The 18337-nt window shown below is 41.0% G+C and overlaps 1 protein-coding gene across 13 annotated transcripts in view; it reads left to right on the top strand.

Moving 5' to 3' along the window:
• Window positions 1-18337, top strand: part of PTPRM (protein tyrosine phosphatase, receptor type M) — a 742666-nt gene that overhangs the window by 269110 nt on the left and 455219 nt on the right. For all 13 annotated transcript variants that reach the window (XM_021097712.1, XM_021097707.1, XM_021097710.1 and 10 more), the window contains exon 3: window positions 17108-17379. In XM_021097712.1, the coding sequence (XP_020953371.1) occupies window positions 17108-17379 (272 nt within the window). The remainder of the gene's footprint in view (window positions 1-17107; window positions 17380-18337) is intronic.

Genomic DNA, 18337 nt, shown 5'->3' with positions numbered 1-18337 from the left:
ATCTAAAGGGATGCTACATATATCCATTGCCATTTCTTGCCATTTCTTGTTTCTGATGTACTCAGGCAGTACTTCAACAGCTAATCGAGGGCCGACCATATGCCAGGTCACATACAAGGCTGGGGGTGTAGAAGTACAACCTTGACTTTTTTTGCTTTTTGTCAGGGAAAATCCAGTCGTCCGAATAATGTGGACTCACTGTTCTACATCATTTGGGTGGAGCATCATTTTGGACACTGTCAGCTCCTTGGCCTCTCCCCCTCCATTCAGACATAAATTCCTTTGACAAATGGCCCTTTTATTCCCCCCCTTTTTTCTTTCCCCACTTCTCTGGTATCACTACCCTGGATCTCTCTACTGTTCCTAATATTTAGGAGTTCTGCTATCGTTCCCTTATATTCATGTTGCCTTGTAACTCTATCCAATGTGTTTATGTTGACATGGTCTGTTTCTCCACCTGGATCAAGAGCAATATCTCCTACATTATTCTCAAACATGCTGGCTAAAGGAAAGGGAAGATAGTGTTGAGTGAAAATACCTAAGATAAGCAATATTTTTAAGTCTTCTGCGGTTCTTCCCATTTCATTACCAGCCGCCAAGAATGTATTATTTGTTCAAGAATGAATGTTAGGAATGATTCCCAAGGTGACTCTTGACAGAACATGTGAATGGGGTGGGATGGGGTGGGCGGGTGGCTCTTAGCTGAGCAGGAAGCTGGCATGTTGTCTGTGACGCATCACGGCTGTTCCTGACCCCCAGACTCTTTCAGCACTGAGCAGATAATGTTTGTCTTTTCTAGGGTTGGGTAAGCTAAGGAAATTGGACATCTGTTTTGAATAATTTGACCTGGGATCACTGTTTTAAGTGAAGCCACATGGGTGTTATTATATCATTGTATTGCATTAGGAAGCAACAAGAATAAACAGTATCCTCTGGGCTTCTGAAGAGATGCAGGGGTTGATCTGAGTGTTTACACTATATTAAATGTCTTGTTGAAAATTCATATTTTCCAGTGAACCTTGGTGGTTTTTAAAGAAATAGAGTATATCTCATCTCTTTATTTTGTATCTTGTCAGTAAATCTTGTTTACTTAAGAAAAAATGATAAAACTAATTTTGGCTGCGTAATGTCATCTTAAACATGGTGAGTTTTAGAGAGCTCCTGTTGTGGCTCAGCGGTAACAAACCTGACTCGTATCCATGAGGTTGCAGGTTCGATCCCTGGCCTTGCTCCATGGGTTAAGTATCCAGCATTGCCGTGAGCTGTGGTGCAGGTCACAGACACAGCTTGGATCCTGCATTGCTGTGGCTGTGACATAGGCTGGCAACTGCAGCTCTGATTCAACCGCTAGCCTGGCAACTTCCATAAACTATGGGTGCAGCCTAAAAAGAAAAAAAAAAATGGTGGGTTTTAATTTGTTTTTAAGTAAGAGAATAGCTCATGTAATTTGAGACTAGATTAATTTTATTTTTTAAGCATTATAATTCAAAGCCAAAGATGACCCTAGTAGCTTCTGGTACATTTTTTTTCTTCCTCTAATTTTAATTTTCTCCAAAGAGCATATGCCACAAATATTCCATTATCTGACTCCAAGATATGCTATGAAATCTTAATTATATTTTGGGTTAAAACATTAGTACTAGAATCAGACTGGATTAAAATCCTGGTTTTCTGTGTGACCTTGGGGAAAATTTTTAACCCTTCAGAATATCAAATAATAATATTCTCTCCATGGGTTACTGAGGGGATCAAGTAAAAGAATGGATATGAAGTACTTAGCAGAGTGAGTGGCACGTAACAAGTAATCTATCAATATTCAATAACATCAGCGTCAGGGCAGTAGTAATGCAGAGAAAGCCATGGTGATTGTCCACCGTCGGGACAGAGAAGGCCAGCAGGCAACTTCCTCTAGACTTAAACCCTCTTTCTCCTTAGCCAACTTTCTGTTCTCTGGAGTGTCCAGGCCACTCTGTGTAAACCACTGGCTGTTATCATTGATAAACAAAAACATTGTTTTTGGACTGTTACTCTTATGTCTAGAACAGTTGCTTAAGTATTAAACCAATGAATCAAAACACTGGAAACTTAGAAATGCCTGTATATCTTTTGGCAGCCTGACTTGCAGGGCTTGATTCTGCGGAAACACTGGGTTCACATGGATTTTATTGGAATATACATTGCAGCAGCCACAGCTGGGTTCATTGGCCTAAAGAGTTGTCCATGTTGGTTACAGGACAAAACAAACTACGGAGGAATATGTCAGGTTGTTTGTTATACGTTGAAAAACATAAGAAAATGCTAAAAAAAAAAAAAAAAAAAGTCATAAATGTGAAAAAGTTAAAGCCCAGGGAAAGAACTAGGTCTATGAGTAAAAAAAGAAAAGTGGTCTACAAGGATATTTAAAATTTGGCTCGGAGTTCCCGTCGTGGCGCAGTGGTTAACGAATCTGACTAGGAACCATGAGGTTGCAGGTTTGGTCCCTGCCCTTGCTCAGTGGGTTAACGATCCAGCGTTGCCCTGAGCTGTGGTGTAGGTTGCAGACTCGGCTTGGATTCTGCGTTGCTGTGGCTCTGGCGTAGACTGGTGGCTACGGCTCCGATTAGACCCCTAGTCTAGGAACCTCCATATGCCGCGGGAGCGGCCCAATAAATAGCAAAAAGACAAAAAATAAATAAATAAATAAATTTTGGCTCTCTGTTTCTCTGCTAATATACAGATTTTTCCCCTGGGATTTTCCCAAGTACAGTTATTTCTCTTGCAAGCAGATCAATTCATCAAGTGAGTACATTTTGAAAGGAGCTTAATAAAAATGAATAATTTAAATTGGTTTGAATTTAAGCGATATTCAGTTGACTTAAAAGGGAAAAGAAAATATGCAAGTAACGAGGAAAAAAACCTCTTCAGAACTCCATGAAAGATGAAAGAGAGGAGAATTTTGAAACCTTAGGTTGTATTAGAAATGTAAAAATTTTTACTGTATTCTGAAGGAAAAATAAACAACTAAAAGCTGAATTAGTGGAACTTCTATCAATGTAATTTTCCCCCCAGTCCAGCTTAAAGATACCTGAATTTGTTTCTAGATCACCTACCTACTAGACTAAATCAATATGTGCTGAAATAAACTATTTTAATTAAACTATAGTTCCTACAAGTTGAAAGTATTGAGTGAGAAAACTCTGAAATTCATGAGTGATACTTGGAATAGATAACTGTGGGTAAATTGTTCAGTATGTTAAGTTTTATCCAAGGATATCATGAGTATAAATGGAACATTTTTGGTAGCATGCACCATTCTTGCCAAAAACCTGAGTGAGTTTTACATCTTTGCTCTTTTTTTTCAGTAACTTTGTTTGTAAAATCCATTCTCTCTTTCTCTCCTTGTGTATGTGCTTGTGTATATGTATGTATACACTGTGTGTGTGTGTGTATGTGTAATTCACAAGCATCTTATTGATATAAATTCATTCTTTGGTGAGTTTTAAAAAATTAGTTTAGATCAAATTAGATTTTCACTTTATACTTTTTTGAATTACATGTTATTACAGAAAGACACATTCTTTTTCTGTAATACATTTTCAGTCATATAACATAAGCCCAAATCAAGCCCAATCAGATATTGTCAGCTTAAATTTTTTATCATATAAAACTTTAATTATGAAAGTCTTCAAAATCCAGATTCATCCAGGTAAGCTAAGGTTGGCTTTTGCTACATAATCTGGAGTTGGGCTACATCCTCAAAGTTGGTGTCTTAAAACGGTGTCCACAGCTGTCAGTTCTGTGGATCAGCAGTTGGGCTGGGCTCAGCTGGGTGCCTCTGTGATCTGGGTCATGCAGAGTGCTTCTTGGCTCCCTCAGGCATCCAGTTAGCTGTAGGTCAGGGTCAGCTGGGGCCAGGCTGGGGAAGCTCGCCTCTGCTTCCCAGGGTCCCCATCCTTCAAGTACAGCAGGTGGCGTGGACCTGTTCACCTGGTAGTGAACATTTCTTCCCCTTCTCTGAGAGCCTCAAGTTTATTTATCACAATTAGATTTTATTTCTTATACATGACTATTATATGTATATATGGTATATAGACTCAGAGGACATAGTGTTCTTCCTAAAATGATCTAACTCATTGTGTTGCTTGCTTTATGCTGAGAGGCAGCCTGGTATCATGCTGAAGCCGACTCTGAGCCAGTATGCCTGGGGGGAGGGCGTGTCTTATCACTACTGCTTATCAGCTGAATGACCTTGAATAAGTTAACTAACCTCTCTATGCCTCAGCTCTATTCTTCTGTAAAAAATTTAATTTATGTAAATCTCTTAGAAGACTACCTGGTACATACCAGTAGTATGTACACACGCATATATATACATATATACAACATATGTGTATGTGAACTATAACACACACATATGTTAACTGTAATTACTCATCTTATTAATAGTCAATATATTTACCCATTTATCTGAAAAATTCTTTTATTAAAATATAGTTGATTTACAATGTTGTGCCAATCTCTGCTGTACATCATAATAAGCCAGTCACACACATATATATATTCTGTTTCCCATACTATCTTCCATCATGGTCTAGCCCAAGAGATTCAGGTTCCCTGTGCTGTACAGTAGGACCTCATTGCTCATCCATTCTGAAGGTAATAGTTGGCATCGACCAAGCCCAATCTCCCAGTCCATCCCACTCTGATCCCATCTAATTATTAGTTTTGTAAACACAACTAACAGCTTTCACAATCACCATCAATTATTTAGTAGTTTTTTTATCCTGGCAATAAAAAGTATACATGTACCATTCAGTGGATTTGGTAACATTCCAGCTCAGATTTTTTCATTCTGAGTGACATCTAGCATGATTGATGCATTTTTGAAAATGGATGTTTGGATATTGGAAATCAATCTGAATGGCATATCTGGTTTATATTTCTGATCTCATTAAGCTGAATAGGCCTGGATGACGATAGTCTACGTAATCACATGATCATCAATGCACAGAACTACAGGAGGGCAGAAATTACCTTGAAGTAGGCGTTCTGCTTTTTCATCTCCCTAAGCTAAAACCTCATACATTTGGATAAAAACCTGAGCCAAGGCCAAGGTGTGTGGCATTGCCTGCTCTGAGCCAGGCACGCCTCTGAGAAACATCCTAAGTGAAGTATCTCTTAATTCACCAAACTACCTCTTTGAAATGGGCACCTTTTTCCCCGACTTCCTAGATCAGGAAACTGAGGCATTATGAGGTTTGCTAACTTGCTTGGTTGTTAATAATAATAAGAGACTGGGTCAATATGGAAATCCGGGCTGTCTGGCTGCAGAGCCCAGCCCTTCCACCAAGTCAGGATGCCCCTGCATCCCAACATGTACCAAGAGCAGACCTTTGCCCCCCTGGTCCATGTTGCCCTCAGAACACCTTTTAAAGTAAGCCTTCTTCTTTTTTCTAGATGAGTCAGTTCAGGTTTATCCCAGCCTGCTCTAAGGGGCAAAGAACTCACCTCTCTGTGTGCTCTTTACCATAGGAAAGCTATAAAAAAAATCACCATACTGCCTTCCTGGGAGCATGCAGGAGCCTCTCCAGAACCTCACTAATGTTTTGATTTGAAATGTTTTACGTATTTAAGAAGTTTACTCATGTTCAAAATTATACTCGACATTTGCTTTCATTTAAATTTCTTGATTTAGGGGTGGGCATGGATATTTTCCCAGGCTTCTCTTGTCTAATTGTATTTCTCCCAATGCAAATTGCCTTTTCATATCATTTGCTCTTATTTATTGATATCTTAAGGCTTTTCTGATTAATGACGCCAACAGATTCCTTGAATTCTAGACTGTCTTGATCACATATAAATTTGATATTGCACCATCAATTAATGCGGAGACCAGTTTAATTTCCTGTACTAACCTTGTTAAATTTTGATAATTCCTTCTTTCTGCCCTCTGAGCCTGCAAATCCCTGTGCGACTCTGCCTTCTGACCCCAGGCTAATGAAACTTCTCAAGCAAAATCTTTGGTTTCCTCTTCAAAATTTGAGGTTTGGGGGGGGGGACCCTCCCAATTGCAGATGTTAAGAGAACCCTTGGGGTTTTTTGGAGAATGATTTTTTTATGACAAAAGATGACTTAGCGAGTTCCTTTTAAGCTGTACTAGCAGACTTTCTTTAAGCTGAAAATGTCACAGATGATGCACTTTGAAAATATTTCAGTTTGGTTTCATTTTGTGTAGAAAGCTCACTGTGTTAACACTTTCTTAAAGCAAGACAGTTTGGCTGGTAGACTATCACCAGATACACATGCAAAAAAAAAAAATCTCTGAATCAACAGTAATTTAGGGGAAAAAATAAGCAGAAGCTTATATTGTGATGGCTTGTGTCATTCTGGGATGTAGAACAAAAACGAACTCGTTTCTAAAGCTGTCAATCGATAAAAAGCCTGACTTATGGGAAAGTAAGAAGCCTCTTGAGAATGTTCTAACCAGGCTGGCTGTCACTTCCCTATTGTCATACTTGTGGCTCATTTCCTGAGACAGTCATCAGCAGCGGCAGGTCGTTCCAAGGCTGTGTTCTCTTTACTCTGTGTTTGCTCTTTACTTAGAAATTACAGAGCACACACCTAGTATTTTCCAGCAGTGTCACAGAAGCAGTTTGTCTTGATGATGTACTGTGTGTGGCAAGTAATTCTCATTAAAGCTTCAGTTTTCTTAAGGAAGGAGAGATGTTACTGCTTTCAGTGGACCCCACCCCCGAGAGTTGCTTCCACTTGCCAGGAACCTCTTCCTTCTTTGTCTGTAACTGTATATCTCAAAACTCTCTTAAGAATTGCTGGTGGATGGTTCTAAGTTCTGAATCTGCACATTTTACAGCCATTCCAGGCTGTAGTTATGTAAATATTGGTAAACTTACTGCATCTGATCTGTTCATTTGTGACTGTTTTGTTTCTGTGCACAATTCAAAACATTTAAATGATGATGGACAGTTAGGCGGTGATATTCTTGGAAAAATCGGCCCAAGTTCTGTTTGTACTCAAAATGCCCAGTACATACTGCAGGCACAAATGATTCCTGCCATGGCTAAAGGGACTAGTTAAGGTCATTGAATGTATTTTGATCACCTCAGTATATTTATTGCTAAGGAATAAAAATGACCATTTCTGCTGTGAATCATGACATTGACAATTGCGTATCTTTGGTGTGTTTAATTTTATATGTCTGAAGCAAGTGTTTTATGCCCATTTTAGGTGTGAGTTATACTAATTTTTTTAAGTTTCTACTTTTGTATTGAAGTACAGTTGATTTACAATGTTTCAGGTATACAGCAAAGTGATTCAGTTATACATACATATATATATATATATATATGTATTCTTTTTCAGATTCTTTTCCATTGTAGGTTATTGCAAGGTATTGAATATAGTTCCCTGTGCTTTACAGTAGTTTCCTGTTGATTACATGTTTTATATACAGTAGTGTGAATCTGTTAATTGCAAATTTCAAATTTATCCCTCCCTCTCTTTCCTCTTTGGTAACTATAAGTTGTTTTCTATGTCTATGAATCTTCTCTGTTTTGTAAATAAGTTCATTTGTATCCTATTTTAGATTCCACGTATAAATGATATCATGTGATAGTTGTCTTTCTGTGTCTGACTATGTCACTTAGTATGATAATCTCCAGTTGCATCCATGTTGTTGTAAATGACATTACTTCATCTTTTTTATGGCTGAGTAATATTCCATTGTATATATATGTGCCACATCTTCTTTATCTGTTCCTCTATCAATGGACATTTAGGTTGCTTCCATGTCTTGGCTATTTTACATAGTTGAGCTATGCTTATGGTTAATTTTATACCATCTAGATGGATGTGGAATTCCCTCAGGGAGCACAGAGTGCCTTGTACTAGATAGTATGACTTGCAAGTGGGCCAGACCACATGGGCCCCCACTGGACTTTTCAGGAGTGTGGTGGTTAGAGAGTGAAGCCTGGGCTCCTCTGAGAGATGATGTTGCTTCTTTGCCATTTTACAGTATTTTCAATTTCATTTTAAGAACGTGGCAAAAATCAGTGCAACTAACAAATGTTCTTCTTTCTCAGTAATTACTGGGAATTCACAAGAAAGGCAAGAGGAGAGGGAGAAAATAGACAGGGAGAGAGGACATTTGGGGGAAGGGAGGATATTTTTTATTAAATGTTTTCTTCTGTAGCAAATTATGTATTTCACGATTGTGACATTTTTGAAACTGGCACAGAAGAGGCAGTAGCTTAGGAAGGACCTTTGACCCCTGGTCTGCAGAGTAAGAGTGTGGTGTGGAGAGTGTGGTTTCCTCAGGCTGAAATGGGTGCTAATAAGTGTTTTTTAAGTGCTGGCGACACTTCCCCGCAGAGGTTTTGTTCCCTCTGAGCTTTGCTCCAGGTTCATTTATTTCTCCACAGGCCTTCGTCTTCCCTGTTTCACAAGATTTGTCATCAGAAAAGGCATATGCTTTAGGACACTTGTTAGTACTGACTGAGAGTGCAGGAGGAGGGGTGCAACCTGGTATTTTGATATTTGAGAAATGAGCTCAAGTTAAAACTTACAAATTAAAGCGAGTTCCCGCTGTTGCTCAGTGGGTTAAGAACCTGACTAGTATCATGAGGATGCAGGCTCAATCTCTGGTCTCACTCAGTGGGTTAAGGATCTGGCATTGCCACAAACTGCGGCATAGGTTGTAGATGTGGCTTGGATCTGGCGTCGCTGTGGCTGTGGTGTAGGTCAGCAGCTGCAGCTCTGATTCAACTTGTAGCCTGGGAACTTCCATAGGCCTAAGGTGTGGCCCTAAAAAAAACAAAAAAATTTACAAATTAAAAAGACTTTAAAACTTTAGTAAGTAGGGAGAAAGGCAAATAGTGTATATCATTTATATGTGGAACCAGAAAGTGATGCAAATTAACTTATTTACAAAACAAAACAGACTCACAGACATAAAAAACAAACTTATGGTTACCAAAGGGGAAAGGGGGGGAGGGATAAATTAGGAGTTTGTAATTAATATATACAACTACTATATATAAAATGGGTAAACAAGGACCTACTTTATAGCACAGGGAACTATACTCACTATCCGTGATAAACTATAGTGGAAAAGAATATGAAAAAGGCTATATATACGTATCTATATATACATATATGTATACCTGAGTCACTTTAACGTACAGCAGAAATTAATACAGCATTGTTAGTCAATTATACTTCAATAAAATTAAAAGAAGAAAGAGATAGCTCTTTTTTTTTTTTTTTTTCTGTCTTTTTAGGCTATGCCACAGCGTATGGAGGTTCCCAGGTTAGGGGTCCAACCAGAGCTGTTCTGCCGGCCTGCGCCACAGCCACACCAATGCGAGATCCGAGCTGCGTCTGCGACCTGCGCCACAGCTCGCGGAAACGCCTGATCCTTAACCCACTGAGCAAGGCCAGGGATCGAACCTCATGGTTCCTAGTCGGACTCGTTAACCACTGTGCCATGACAGGAACTCCATTTTTTTTTTTTTTTTAAGAAAACTTTAAACAGCGCATGGTATAGATCTTATTGGTTTGGGGTCCTCGGGGGCTGTTGCAGTACAGCCCTCAATCCATCATGAGCTAGTACATCGACTGTGTGTCACACCCAGCATTCATTTCCTTATTTATGCTGCAAGATGAAATAGGATAGAAGTTCCCATCGTGGCTCAGCAGTTTATGAACCCACCTAGTAACCTGAGGATGCAGGTTCATCCCTGGCCTCGCTCAGTGTAAAGGACCTGGTGTTGCCGTGAGCTGTGCTGTAGGTCGCAGACGCGGCTCAGATCTAGTGTTGCTGTGGCTGTGGCATAGGCCGGTGGCTACAGCTCCGATTCAACCCCTATCCTGGGAACCTCCATGTGCCTTGGGTGTGACCCTAAAAAGAAAGACACACACACACAAAGAAAAGAAAAAAAAGGAAGAAATAGGGTAGAACAGGAAATGTGACTGTCAGGCACAGACACACGTGGGAAGAAACACAGGGATGCATTTTTTCACCAGTTTTGTGTCTGATTGCGTGTGCTATGTGCGTAAGTGCTGGTGTGCAGACACAGCGCCCACCTGTCAGCTGCCTTGCAGTGTGATGTCTATGTCATAACTGAGAGTTATGGTGAAAATGTTTGAGGAGTCTTGGTTTTAAAGCATTGCTTTTGGAGAATGAATGCAAAAAAAATTCAAATCTCCTCCAGCTCCATCAGATGCTGTCAGTGGGCCCCTTTGGTGAGTTACCCACTTCTTTGTGTTCCTCCGGGTCTTTACTGTAGGGAGGATTTAATGACATGGCCTGAGCGCTGACTGCGCATCTCACATGCCTGCATTCCCTCCTTTTCCTTAGGAACAGCCCAGGAATGTGATGACACGGTGTAAACCCTGGCCCTCCGGCTCTCCTGCTTTCCTCCTTGCATTGAAGCTGATCTTTTCTTGATTCCATTCCCTGTAGTTGATTTTTCTCTTCTCTGTGTGCCCACTGGCTTCACACACACACACACACACCCTTATTTTCATCTGGCATTTTCTTTCATCGCCAGTGTGCTTGACGGTATGGCTATTCCCTTGGGTTAAAAAGTTAGATTTTTTTTTTTTCATTCCTGTCTTTCAGTTTTTGTCCCTGTCCTCCTCTCCCACTGTCGAGAAAGCATGTCTCCAGGTACCCAGGATGCTAAACTGCTGTGACATTAGGTAGCTGCCAATCAGGGATCTACAGGTCAGAGCCATCCGCGCACATGGTTCTCAGTCGGGGACCACTATAGAAATTGAGAGCAAGTCTTTAGAAATGTTGATAAGAATTTGGCAGAGTAATTTTATGTTTATTTAAGCTAAGGACAAATTTGGGCTTGCATTTTGCCTTTTTATTGCCTCTTTTTTGGACCTCTATTATTTTTATATATAAACTTGATCTGAGATGCAGCAATAAATTAAAAGTGGGTCCTTCATCATAAACTCTTTGAGAGGCGCTGCGCCAGGTAACTAGATTGTTACATCCGATGCATCTAATGGGTCAGGGGGAGAATGAATGGCCATGTAACCCAGGATCTCCGGCAAAGATGAACTTGTAATCGTTTTATGGAGCTTTTGGATCTGAAGTCCACAAATTGAAGGCATGGCCATCGCGGGGAAAATGAAGAGGAAACAGGCAAAGAAGAGAAAAACCAACAATCTGTGTGCTTTTACTAAGACGCTTAAAAAGTGAATGCGGTAACGACTTTAAAGTTCATAAGAAGCTGCTTCTCTGTCAGCCACAGTATTTAATAACACACACACACACACACACACACACACACACACACACTTCTCTCTTCCCGTGGCATTTGTTGTATGCACAAACTTTCTCAGATGGAGGAAGAGGATTCTTGCAGATTCCCTCAGACTTTAGACGTCCAGACCCTCGAACACCAATGCAGATTTTAGTGATGGGGTAGAAGGGAATAACTAATTATATGTCGTTATTGCCACTGTCACAAACAATGATAGGAGATGGCCTAATCAAAAGCATTTGCCAGTGGATATGATTCAGCTAAATTTAATTCACCCAAAGATTCAAGAATATGAGCATCCCATGTTCTCATGACAGAGTTTTCCCTTTCAGAGAAACCAAATAATTATTCTTAAAGCCCTTCCGAATCTGCCTGGAAAGACGGCCCCTTTTGAAGATTCCATTCCATGGAGATCTTTCCATTTGCCTGTGATGGTTCAGTTGTCACTCTGTACTGGGTGACTTAAAGGTGTCTTGTTAACAGAACACAGCATTCCTATGTTAATTCGAATTATGATTTCTTTTACTTATTTGCACAGTTGAAGTGTTTTTGTAGGGAAAAAAATTGAGGTTAAGCAGTACCTAGGAGGGAGACCCAATTACTCTTTACAAATGCATTTCCTCAGAGTCAAAACATTGAAGTAGAAGTTGAAAAGTAAATATTCAGCCATATAGGGACATTAAAAAAAACAGACTTATAGTCTAGAATCAAATATAAATGCTTTGAATTTTTTATTTTTTTAATTGTAAAAAATTTTTATTATAATTGATTTAAAATGTTCTGTCAATTTCTGCTGTACAGCAGTGTGACCTAGTTATAATATATATATATATATATATACTCTTTTTTTCACATTATCCTCCATCATGTTCCATCGCAAGTGACTGGAGATAGTTCCCTGTTCTATAAAGCAGGCTCTCAACTCCAAATGCAATAGTTGGCATCACTATCCCCAAACTCCCAGTCCATCCCACTCCCTCCCCCTCCCCCTTGCAAACCACAAGTCAAACAACAGCTAGTAAGTTGACTTTGCTTCCATAGCATGTAGGTGATAAATTCAAACAATTAAAAGGCATTGCTCCCACCTGCCATTCCTTTGGGCACAACTGGGAAATTAGCCCAGGATTCTAAATTGCTAGACGCAGCTGAACATAAATGTTCACACTTTCTTCCGCACACTCACCAGAGGACAGTAGTGCAGCACTTCCAGCAAGCACTCGTGTGGGCTAAAATGTCATCTTCCGTACTTGAAGCCACGTGATCAGACCTGGTGATCACACCCAGAAGCTCTCTTTTCCAAAGCTTAAAAGGGGGGGAAAGATGGATGGAGTTGAAAGTTTTTCAAAACTTCAATACTAATGTTCCTCTCCCATAAAGAAAAAAACACAAACATTACCCCTTAGGGGAAATAGTATGGGACCAGGAGGGGTGCGAAGTAGACAGGCAGGTGGAAATATATAGAGTCAGATACTGAAGACCTGCAGATAATTTAGAGAAGCTGGGCATTAGGAGGTATGAGGCAACATAAAAATCGTAGTGATAATTACCAATAATTTTTGAGCTTGTGCTATGTGGCAGGCATTGCCCTAAGTGCCTTTATATACATTAATCGTTAATTGTGAAGCTACTTGGAGATATCAACTGAGTGACTCTGGAAGAAGAAAAAAAGGAACTTCTCAGGGGACCATACCCCAGGGAACAGGTGCTCAGGGAAGAAAGACTATTTCTCTAAAAAATAGTGTCCGTTAGAGAAAGACAAACACTGTATGATTTCATTTATATGTGGAATCTTAAAAATACAACAGACTAGTGAGTATAACATGCAAAAAAGCAGACTCACGGATCTAGAGAACAAACTTGTGGTTACCAGTGGGGGGGGGGTAAAAGTTACAAACCATTAGGTATAAAATAATCTATAAGACAAAGAAAAATAAAATAAAATAAACTACAAGGACATATTGTACAGCACAAGAACCATAGCCTGTATTTTATAATAACTATAAATGGATTAGAACCTTTAAAAATTGTGAATCACTCTATTGAACATCTGTAACTTTTGCGATATTGTACAGCAACTGTACTTCAATAAAAAAATAGTGTGGGTTGATGAGCTGCTCAGTTGGTTACTGGACTATTCAGAGTCACAGGCCCTTTGCCTGTGATCTTGGAGGCAATGCAGATGGAACTGCTTCCTGAGGGCAGAACCAGTGAAGAAGGAAGATAGTCTAGGTAGAGCAGGTGCTTCAACCAACACCACACACCTGTTCCTGGCAACCCTCAAAGTAATTGCACAAAAACACACCCTGAAAGCGATGGATCTTGTAAGAAAAATGGGGCTGACCTTTCAAAAATCTGATAGCCAGAGAACCAGCAGAACAGGCTGAGCCCTCATAAAAACCCTGGCCCTGTTAACTCTAACCAGACACCAAGAGTCCCCATAAGTCCCTCCTCTGCTGTGTGTCCATCACCTCTGCATCCTCCTTCCCACTAGGGGTGGCCTTGGAGTCATCCCCATCTGATGGAGGCCACTCTCTGCCAACAGAAGTGTCCAATCCAGGTTCATGGCCTTCCTCAGTTAGGATGCTTTCCTCCCAAACTCAGGAAGGGGCACAATCTTCACAGCACTTTCAGATGTTCTTGCAGCTTCCCAGCCTCCTGGAGGGGCCAGAGGAATGGTTCTGGAAACCACTAAACTTCTTGCCACTTTTGACACTAAGCAAAAAAGGCACCTCTGCAGGATATTTAGCTTTGTTTAAAGGCCCTCACATAGCCCTTTATTTGAGAGAAAATTTGCTCTTGATCACTCCTTCCAAACATTGCACAAGATCCGAAGGGACTCTAGTATTATGGAGATGTCACTCCCCTATTTGCTAATCTTAGTAATCTTTGGGCAGCGACATGCTGCATAACAAAACAGACTGTGTTCTGGCTCCAGAAGAGGGGCAGGGGCAGCAGGGAAGGAGAAAGCATACAAGTCAGGATCATTTGACTATTTGCAACTTAGAATACCTGAATTTCACCTTGTCCTCAAGATAATAATTTCTCTATACGTAGATAGCACAAAAAGCTGAGAGTATTTTGTCCTGGAATGGAGTATAATGGAGTAAGGATTGAAGAATAGGCTGTGTAGTTGGGAAAAGAGTATTTTGGGGAAAACTAGTGATTTCTTGAACAACTGTGGTAGGAAGTTACCCAGTTTATACCAACACGTGATGTGGGCGCTTCATCCATCCTCAAAGCTAGACCTCCCAGGATGCAGGAAAGGTACTTTTGCCTCCTTTGTGTATCACATTTACCCCTTATGGTCGCCAAAGGGTAACTGATGGAAACACAACAAGAAATAATATTCTTGGCAGTTTGACAGTGCTGAAGGTTTTGGTGATTCTCACTTGTCCTCAAAGCCTTGCTGTAGCCTTAGACCCGTGGTAGGAATATTCTGTGTTGTAACTATGTTGCAGATAACAGAATCTCGAATGATTGCATATGGAATGAGTCCGCTTATATTTTTTACTAAGAGCAACAAAGGACAATTTTTAGCTTATGTTATAATACCAACAGCCCACTTTATTTATGTATTTATTTATTTTGCATTTTAGGGCCACACCCATGACATATGGAGGTTCCCAGGCTAGGGGTCCAATTAGAGCTACAGCTGCCAGCCACAGCCACACCAGAGCTGAGCGCGCCTGCAACCTACACCACAGTTCATGGAAACGCCGGATCCTTAACCCACTGAGAGAGGCCAGGGATCGAACCCATAACATCATGGTTCCTATCGGATTTGTTTCCACTGCACCACAAAGGGAACTCCCCACAGCCCAGTTTAAATTTGTGAAGGGGTTGGTCAGCCCTACATATTTCGAATATTTTTTTTTTTACACTTTGTAGAATGTAGCTCACCGAAATCATTTCAGTGATATTCTCTTGACACGTGTTCCCTTTCTCTGCCCCCACCTCTTTCTTAAATCACATCTGCAGTTCTTCCTTATTACTGAAATCTGTGTTCCTTGGCTAACCCTTCCCTTGTGGCTTGGCTTTCATATTTCCAGGTGCATAACATTCATCTCCTGAAAAATTGCTCTATTTTCAGATCGCTCCTGTAATTTCCCCTCTCTGTCGCGAAGGAGTTTGTCTTCTCCATATATGCTCAAATTGCATATGAGGAAAGGTGGCCTTATTGGAGTGTAGCAGGATGAGTAATGGGCTGGAAACTCAGAGGCTCCAAGTTCTAATTGCCACTGACTCATCCTAAAACCTGGTCAAGGTGCTTCCTGATATCTCTGTGACTCAGGGCCTGTTTATCTTAAATGGCATTAACGCTGCTCACCTCTTAAAGGTGGACTGTGCGGTAACAGCTGGAAGCAAATATTTTCTAATAATGATACCTCAACATTAGTCTATTAATGTATAAGGGATATATCTACATTCATGCTTTTTTTAATTTAGTCCTCCTAATAATTCTCTGGGAAAGGTAGTCTTCTGAGTTTTGCTGTTTAGGAAATCACAGCTTGGAGATGAAAGTTCCACACATTCTAATTGTGTATGTATGTTTATAGATACGTGTGGGTGTATACGAAAATACGTATGTATATGTATGTAAATATACGTATTGTATAAATATGTATACACACAAACATGCGTACATACATACACCTTCTTGAAAATTCTGGTTCACAGTGAGGGGCATTTTAAATGGAATACTCAGCTGAGGGTAATACTCTGTCCACCCAGTAGAAATCTTAGGTCCAACCGTCCTGAGTAGTATTTTCTTCGCCTTTATGCTCCAAATTCAGGTGTACGTCCCCCTGAAAATTTCAATACATTTTTTCTCCCTGCTCAGGAAGACTTGCAATGGCCTTTCATCTCAGAACACGTTGCTTTTATTGTTCTTTATGTGGTATATAAAATTCCTATGATCATTTCAGTTGCCCTTTCTGTGGATCTCAGACACAGAGAAGGTCCACGGGACACCGTGGATGTCAGGGTAGCCAGGAAGCTTGAATCCACCTGGAAACTGCTCAGCGCTCGTGGGTGGGTTAGTGCCCTGGATGAGAAGATGAAAACAAAGAGTTCACAGAGACGTCTAAGGAGGCCCATCCTCCCCTGAGGCAACTGTTGATCAGTTGACTCCATCATCCTGTCATGAAGACACCCCCAGGCATGAAGTCAGTTCTTACAGCAGTCGGGGAGGGGTGATGGGCCCGACCTGCCAGGAAATCATTTCTATTGATGACAAGGAGCATCACTGGGCCAGTACATTTTTCTAAGATTCCACCAACCAGACCATCTGTTCCCTTTCTCGAGATTATGTGAGAATTTTAGAGTGGCTGTGGTTACTCAGTAGTGGTACCTTTGTAGAATAGTATTGTCTAGAGTTGATGGAAAAGCTTAGTATCTGTGCAACCCAATATAGCAGCAGCTGGCCCCACATGGCTGTTGAGCACTTGAAAAGTGGCTAGTGTGGCCAAGGACCTAAAAGTTCAAAATTATAAAAGTATAAAATTTATAAAAATTATAAAATTATAAAATTTTAATTCATTAAAAAAAAAAACCTACATGTGGCTAGTGACCACCAGACGCATCAGTGTAGATCTGCAAACCACACATATTCCTGTTATTTAGGAGACTAGTCACGATGGCACCAAGGACATTTGCCATCCACTGACCTTGAGGACACTTTGGGGATGAAAAGGTGTGAAAGAGATGGGACTTTGCAAGCTGAGGTAAGATGTGCGGAATTGCAGTGCCAGCCCATGGACATGATGGTGACTTTTCAGAAATGACCAGAAAATAGTGTTTCAGGCTGTGACAGTTCTTTGATTTCCTTTTCACAGGCTCCTTCATGTTGGTGAACACGACCAGCAGGCCTGAGGGACAGAGGGCCCACCTCCTCTTACCTCAGCTCAAAGAGAATGACACCCACTGCATTGATTTTCACTACTTCGTGTCCAGCAAGAGTAGTGCTGCTCCTGGCTTACTCAACGTCTACGTGAAGGTCAATAACGGGCCTCTGGGGAACCCCATCTGGAATATATCTGGAGATCCAAACCGTACGTGGAACAGGGCAGAGCTGGCCATCAGTACTTTCTGGCCTAACTTTTATCAGGTATGCTCTTTATGTTCATTGCATGTTCATTTACACGCATCATGTAACTTCTTTTTAAATTAAAGTGTATTTGATTTACAGTTGTGCCAATTTCTGCTGTACAGCAAGGTGACCTAGTCTTACATATAATATCCCTTCTTTTTCTCATACCGTCTTCCAACATGGTCTGTCCCAAGAGATTTGGATACAGTTCCCTTTGCTTTCCAGTCGGGCCTCATTGCTTATCCAGTCCAAGTGTAATAGTTTGCCTCTACTAACTTCTGAAAATATAAAGTTTTTGACATTAGTGTAACTGGAGAATGTATAAGAAGTGTTGATTAAAAAAAAAAAAAAAAGGAAGAAGTGTTGATATATTTGGACCAGTGTAAGGCAAGCTCGCACTCTTTGATAGGGAGCATATTAAGGCTTTATTTGGACATTACCTTGAGAAATGAGTAAAAAGCACCATCCCCACTGCTTATGTGTGTATTGATTGAAGAAAAGCAGTAACGTGCAGCAGGGCAGGAAGCACCATCTGCAGGGAGGTTTGACGTCCTATGTTAAGTAGCCATATCTGACCCAAGGGACAGCACTTGATTGTAGAAGCAAAAGCCTCTTCTCCTACAAGTGGCTCTCAGGAGTCATGGGCCATGAGGAAGTAAGCCCTCGTGGAGGGCAGCGGGTGAGAGCAGGGCCCTGCTTCCACCCTGGCAGTGCTGGGAAGAAAATGCCATGTAGACTGAGACCTTGTCACGGAGGGGCTGATTCTTTGGGTGCTCTGTGGGGACCGACACTGCCCAGGTGGAGTGGGAGTTGAAAGGAACTGAAGGGGGTTGGCCGGGGGCCGTTAGGAAGTGGTACAGAGGCTGTCCTGCTGGCATGTCCGGCCCCTCGAGAGACCTTGTGCCCGAGAGCATCCGACCCAGGGTCAGGGAGGGGAATTAGTGACCATGGCGTTCGGTGCACTTTCCTCCTTTAG

The sequence above is a fragment of the Sus scrofa genome, chromosome 6 (genome assembly GCF_000003025.6).
Source record: "Sus scrofa isolate TJ Tabasco breed Duroc chromosome 6, Sscrofa11.1, whole genome shotgun sequence".
NCBI lineage: Eukaryota > Metazoa > Chordata > Mammalia > Artiodactyla > Suidae > Sus > Sus scrofa.
This window is presented reverse-complemented; position numbering and strand designations above follow the sequence as displayed.